The following is a 6,891-nucleotide window of genomic DNA, read 5'->3' as shown; positions in this document are numbered from 1 at the left end:
TACATCTTTTGCAACTTCTGATCTGCCTCTGTTCTTCCTTTTTGCTTCGATGATTTTATGTACTAATTCAACCATTTTCTTCTTTGCTTGAAACAACCCATCTGCAAATTTATTATTAAAAATGTTAATTTCCACAAAAATATTTTCCATCAAAACAAATGGGGCAAAGTTTACTCGAGACAGAACAAATGGAAAACTCTAAATGTATATGGCATACAATTATTATTATTTTTTTAATATTTAGGACATACTAAAGTGAACTGGGATTAAAATTTACACCTACCACTCTCTTGGCAGAGGCAAAGTTAATAGGTGATTGTGGTGAATGCCTCATTAAGTTTCTATGAAAAGTAGCATGGTTCATCCTTTTAGTATCAACAACAATTTGTCGCAATGAATCATTCTTTATGGATGCAGAAACAAATAGAGATGTTGGTTGTTTGGTTGCTTTCAAATACTACTGAAGTCCGAAATCAATGTTATCTCAATAGCAGATCCTAGTTCAGTTAGCCATCATCTGCTTGATCTCAGTTATTATTTATCCAATTTATTAATTCAAGAGAAAATTGCAAACCTGTTGCATAATTTGTGGAAACTCAGAGCAGAGAGTTTTTCTTCCATGATCATCAAATATCTTCTCCAAAGTAATGTCTTGAAGGGCGACCAAGGTTGTCTCAAGCATGTCAAGACCAGCCTGGTTAGCAAAGGTGAAAACTGGCAATGCCTGCATGTACAGTTAATTGTAAAGATAATGAGCTTGTAGAAGCAGCGTAATTAAAAGCTATCTAATTTTTGTATTTTAGGGGTCTAAACTAACTGGGATTTTTAACTATGACATATCACCCTCTATTCTGTATTCAAGACCCATGTCACAGAGAGAGAGAGAGAGACAGAGAGACAGAGCTGAAAATTTTAAGCCACATACCTTTAAAGAGCAGCACATAATAGCATCTGTGTGATGCCAAAGGGTTTTGAGGGTGGTTTCACTTCCTTCACTGCCAGACTTGAGAAGCTCTACTCCCAAATAACACCTGTCAAGAAAGAAAGAACACACCAAGGACCAGTGAGAGCAAAAAAATTTATTTTAAGCCCCCCAAAAGACCAATTGCTACACTTCGGGACAACGGAATTCAAAAACTAGATTTTTAAAACTCCTCTTGATTTGACCTATTAAATAGAGTATACAAAGTTCAGAAATTTTGTGTTCATTGGCATCCATCTACGAACACACTATTACAATCTAATCCAATAATGCCACAAGGAAGATATAAAACTTCAAACATCAAAGTCATGCTCCACTGTACCTTCAAATGCAAATTCAAATGCTATTGTCATCACAGATCTTGTACTGCCACCATTAGAAGTATAATCATTAGATGCTTTATTTCCAGCCGGTCCAATCTCGAGAGCAGAAGCAAGGTCAAGGGTACGATTTGGACTGGAAGCTTCCTACAAAATGTCCCAGTTCATCAAATAAATGGAAGTCCAAAGAAGAGTTTAAAGTAGAGAAAAAAGAGAAAGAATGATAGCCGAATACAGCAACTATAACGTAATTCTAGATGCTGACCTTGCCAGAATCAAGAGGAATGATGCGAAAACCAGAAGGCAAAAGAGGTGCATCATCAGCAAAAGAGGCATCGATAGGAGCAAATATAAGTTCAGCACAGGTGCCAACAGCATTCTCATCCATTCCGCTCCATAGCTGTTAGGAAAGTATAAACAACGACATTAAGCAAGAAGGTTGGGGCCATAAAAAGTAATGGATAAAAAAAAGAACGAGGACTTTGTAAAAATGAACTAGTAGTAACATTTAAAAATATCCCCATTACAAAAAAAAATTCTGTAAAGATATGAACCAAAACTTTAGGCTTGTTGGGGGGAACATGCCCACAGACCGTGATAATTCATGCATTAAATATATGACAAAAGATATGAAGAACCAAAACTTTAGGCTTGTTGGGGCAACATGCCTACAGACCGTGATAATTCAAGCATTAAATATATGACAAAGATATGAAGAACCAAAACTTACTTGCAAGAGAAACATGTCTCTAGGCATTATTGCATCTTCAGGACAATGTCCAACACCTTCCAGCTTAATGGCCTCCAATAACTAATATCCATGAAATGAAATGTACAATCTATGTCAAAATTCCAAGTAAATATTCAAAATTTTGGAATAGATAATGAAGAAATCAAGATGAAATTACTTGCCTCTTCATGCTCAATAGTATGAGCCAGTGGCAGAATAACTTGACCTGAAAAGCTTCTAACTCTAGACCCTGGTAAGCTACAGGGACCAACTTTAACAGCTGCAGCTGAGTAAGCATCGATACTACTGTCTGCCCATTCTGACCTGTGCTCCCGCAGGAATCTAAGTAGTATTGCAGGGGGCACATTCTGAAATATAGGAAAAGTGTACAGCAAGATCAGATAAAGAAATGTTAAGCTCGAAATGAGAACATGAATATAGAGAACTAGTAGAAAAGGATTGGGCAAGACTTGCGTTAATAGACCTATATACAACAATTATCTTAATTTACTTCACTTGCTAATATGTGAAATTTCATAACAATTGCTCTCCAGAACAAAGTGGAAAGCATTTGTTATCTTGGGATGCTTAATTTAACAATCTATTAATGGGCAAATTAATTATAGAATGAGCACTCTACATTTTTTTTTAGAACAGCACATTTAGAACATCCACAGCTCGGCAATCGCAATACCACGAAGGCCGATCCTTAAGGATTTCTGCAACCTGGAAGTAGCGAAGCATAACCGATAAATGCTTCACATAAACTCCACAACTACTACAAAAAAGAAGAAAGAAGGGGGAGACTATCGTACCCTTGTAGGCTCTAAACCCACCAGGCCGCAAGCACGTGCTGCCACACCAGTGCAACCATGAGAAATAGCAACGATTCCAATGGAATCCGGACCAGGCTAAGCATAAAAGAAAGCAGTTAGTTCAGAAAGAGACCGATCATCAACTCGGTTTTTAACATAACAAATGCATTATTAACCCTGTCAATACCATGAGTAAATACTATCCTAGTGTATAATGCTTAACCAAAAATTGAGAAATGACAGAAACTATCCAGTATACACATTTTGTGTGTCCTGAAATGAAACAAATACTATAATTAATCGGATCATGTCCCGCATGTATCATAACATTCAGTAAACTTGTATAATACTATGGTACTGCCCTATAGTTTGCACAAATCTAAAACTACTACTAATTTCTCAACTAATTGTACCCACATAATTTATCTAGTTCTTTATAGCATTGAGTATGTTTTCCACCTAGGAAAATTTAGTATATAATTATCTAGCAAATTGAGGACTACATAGATAAACTAAGATGCAATAAGTACCATGTTTGCTAATGTGTGTTGGACATTCTCACAACACCGTTTCTTTTTCTTAGACACTTTCCAAACACAGTGTAGGAGAAGAAGAATAAACCATACTTGTGAAAGCCACTTGATACTTAAAAACAATGTATATGATTTATGAATAACATCATTCTCAACTCAAAAAAGCATTTGCCTAACATGTCTTTAACACTATTGATTTATGAATATTATTATCAGCTTAAACTAGTGATGTTAGTACTTTTACCTTGTTAGTTCTTCTTCTTCTTCTTCTTCTTCTTCTTCTTCTCTTTCTTTGAAAGGTGAACCTATATTTAATCAGAACAAGTATTTTAATTAATAAGATATTGTATTGTCAAAAAAAACTTGATAGATAATGATAGATTCAAGAAACACATTGCTCTCTCAAATCAATCAATAATAGAATAATTTTGGCAGGAATTCATGGATGTGGCCAGTTCAAACCCACTACCCAAACCAGTAAGTGTACCAAAGCTCGAACACTTCTGATGATGATGATGATGATTCAAAAAATACCAAAGAGCAGCCATCAAATGAGGAATCACATTCACAATCACAACCACAATCACAATCATATTAGTTGAGGAATCACAATCACAATCACAATCACAATTATTCACATTAATAAATATGAAGAAAACTTGTTTGAATTGAAGACCAAACTTCACCATATAATGTCATTCATTTATATATACGTGCATGCTTACGAAGGTGATAAAAGTCAAGTCATGTCATGTGCAATATGGTTGAAATAGTATTGACCAACTTCTTAGTCACTTATGAGACGAATAATGATTTACTTCGTATGTGATATGATTTTTTATTTACTAGCATAATTGATTTACTTAGTATGTGATATGATTTTTTATTAACTAGCATAATAATGTAAGCAATATGACATAATATTATAGGATTATTTAATATTTTTGTGTTCACATTAGAGTAGCTTCAATGAATATGCTATTCAATATTATAACTACCGAATGTTTTAATGGGATTGCCATTGAAATTGTAATTGGTTCTTTCTACTATTGCGTGTGTGATTTATTACCCAATAACGACTCATCCTTTTCTAGAGTCCAACTCATCTCCTCTTATTAGTGAACCCCACCATTAAGCCATCACTCTGGGTGATGTTTTTGGCTGTTAGTAAGTATTCTTCATCCTCCCCAATTTATGGTTGCAATCAACATCTTATGATTCCTGCTATATTTGAATTAATCAGTCTAATGAATTAGATACTAAATTATTAAAATATAAAAATAAAAAATTTGGTCACTAAACATGTTTCTTTGACACAAGAACATGATCAAGACTTATCATCACGAAAAAAATAATAATAATAAAATAAAATGGACAAGTTGAGATTATTCAAGGCTGAAAGTGATGGTTGGGGATTGCTTCTAATTTTGTTTTGCTCTCAACTCACCTCAGCTAGTTGGGCATACTCTATCAAGTTTGCCAAACCTGAGCTTCGGGTTCATGAGCTCTGTGTATCTGATTAATTACAGCGTCATTTTCTCAATCAAAAAATAAAAAATAAAAGATCGAAGAATTTACCAACTTGAACTATCTCTCTCTGATAGAAAGAATCTAATTAATTGACTAATGGATCAAAACATAGCTAATTTGCAAAAGACTTGTGACAATTTCTCATTGTATGCAAATTACACTCTGTACATGTGTAAGTAAATTGTAATTAAATTCACAATTTCAGAATTCAAGTATGATAGATTCTAATTCACTCTTATCCAATACGTCCAATTAAACACAAATAGAGCGAGACAGAGAGAGAGAGAGTACCGATTACAGTTCAGAAACAAAGTAGACTGTTCAATGGAGCTTGAAATGCGAGTAATCGAGGGGCCAGAGAGTTCAGATCTGAATCTTCGACATCGCTTCAATGGAGCTTCGAAATCGCAGGCGATGGCGCTTCGAAATCGCGTCGATGGAGCTTCGATCTGAATCTTCGATGAAGCTTAGATCTGAAACTTCGATGGAGCTTCGATCTGAATCAGGTTTTGTTCAATCTGAATATTTAAGCTTCGATGGAGCTTCGATGGAGAGGGTTGAGAGAGAGAGAGAGATCTGTGCGTATGTATCAAGGGTTGAGAGATCTGTGCGTATGTATTAAGGCTCTGATTCAACATAAGGTTTTCACTAAAAGGGGCGCGTGTAGTTTACCACATTCGGAGGCGTTTCCATTATAAAACGGTGTCGTTTTTCTTAATAGAATATGCGGCGTTTATAAAACGCCGTTAAATACTAATAACAGTGACGTTTACAGAAACGTCGTTAACAAAACGCCATCAAATCCCCATTTTCCTGTAGTGTTACTTTGCTTAAAAAACTGGCAGGCATTTGAAAAACAAACATTAGCTAGACTAGGATTGAATGTTACACATATTTCACCAACACTCCCCTACCAGCAAGATTCAAAAGGTTACACTGCCATCCTTGTAACCTATTTTGTCTTTTATCAAGAATTGATTAAAAAATCTCCTCTTTAGACCGACCCCAAAAACCCAAATTTACCCCTAAATACACCCTTGGTTTGGACACCACTTTCACTTGTAATAGTGACTGAATCCACTGCTTGTCATTTGTGGTCATATTCGGGCTAGGATATAGTTCCGATTTTCGAAAATTAATTCTCATACCGGATGGAGAACGAAACGTACTTAAAAACCATTGCAGGCACCAAATATGAGTTAGTTCGAAGTTTTGGAAAATGAAACAATCATCTGCAAACAACAAGTGATTAACAGGTGGAGAGGTTTGTAGTTGGTTTCTCGTTGCTCCTCCGAGGGGTTTAGTCTCCTCGGATACGATATCCCTACAATTCGGACTCCCGTGGTTCAGAATCTGGTTTCACAAGTATAATGTGAAACAGAAAAACACAAATGAGAGTCCAAATCCGATGAATCTTTAGAAAATCGATTTACAAACACAAATGCCAAAAAAAGACCGCATTGCTAGATTTCAGAGTTGCCACCTAAATATGTTTGAGAAATTTAGGAAACCCATGACTCGTGCCAAAGGCCACTTGTCCATCATAACCAAAGTGTCTTGGCTCGAGAACTTAGGTATGAGTGGGAAAGGTCTTGATTTGAGCACCCTGCTCATCTGATCAATGATCGGCTTCTACTAATCACGATGTGAATCTTATATATAGTATATGCTCGTGTTTCGATTATTATGCTAACTTTACTATGTGATGCACACAAGTATAGACTAATTCGCCGACATTGGAATGCTTTTGTTTCATGTTTGTTTGAAAAGATTTTTGAATATATGCTACTTGAAAAAAGCAAGCTCATATACACATTTAGTCCAAAGCATCTCAATTTAGGTAAAATAACCTTCATCCACCGGCATTCAAGAGGTATATCAAATAAACACTTAACTTCATGGTAATATGCTTGACATGGCAATAAAAACATACATGCAATATGCTAAGGCAAAAACACTCACCTAGTACTCAACCGAGGCA

The 6,891-nt window shown here is 35.6% G+C and overlaps 1 protein-coding gene across 2 annotated transcripts; it reads right to left on the bottom strand.

The window, feature by feature from the left end:
- Positions 1–524: 524 nt before the first annotated feature.
- On the bottom strand, positions 525–2,362 carry LOC114323729 (homeobox-leucine zipper protein ATHB-15). 2 transcript variants are annotated; one of them, XM_082909019.1, is made up of 5 exons: positions 2,033–2,133; positions 1,568–1,702; positions 1,305–1,449; positions 926–1,031; positions 525–724 (listed from the first exon to the last, which is right to left on the bottom strand). In XM_082909019.1, exons 1-4 carry the CDS (start codon positions 2,057–2,059, stop codon positions 1,015–1,017), a joined length of 324 nt encoding a protein of 107 aa, XP_082765145.1. In that variant the 5' UTR covers positions 2,060–2,133; the 3' UTR covers positions 525–724; positions 926–1,014. The 2 variants fall into 2 exon arrangements, 1 of the variants encoding a protein (XP_082765145.1); XR_014356656.1 differs by lacking the exons at positions 1,568–1,702; positions 2,033–2,133 and adding an exon at positions 2,305–2,362 and having other exon boundaries at positions 533–724.
- Positions 2,363–6,891: the final 4,529 nt, after the last annotated feature.

The sequence above is a fragment of the Camellia sinensis genome, chromosome 15, assembly GCF_055761805.1.
Source record: "Camellia sinensis isolate YWXY chromosome 15, ASM5576180v1, whole genome shotgun sequence".
Taxonomy (NCBI): domain Eukaryota; kingdom Viridiplantae; phylum Streptophyta; class Magnoliopsida; order Ericales; family Theaceae; genus Camellia; species Camellia sinensis.
Note: the sequence above shows the minus strand (reverse complement) of the source record. Positions and strands in the feature narration are given on the sequence as shown.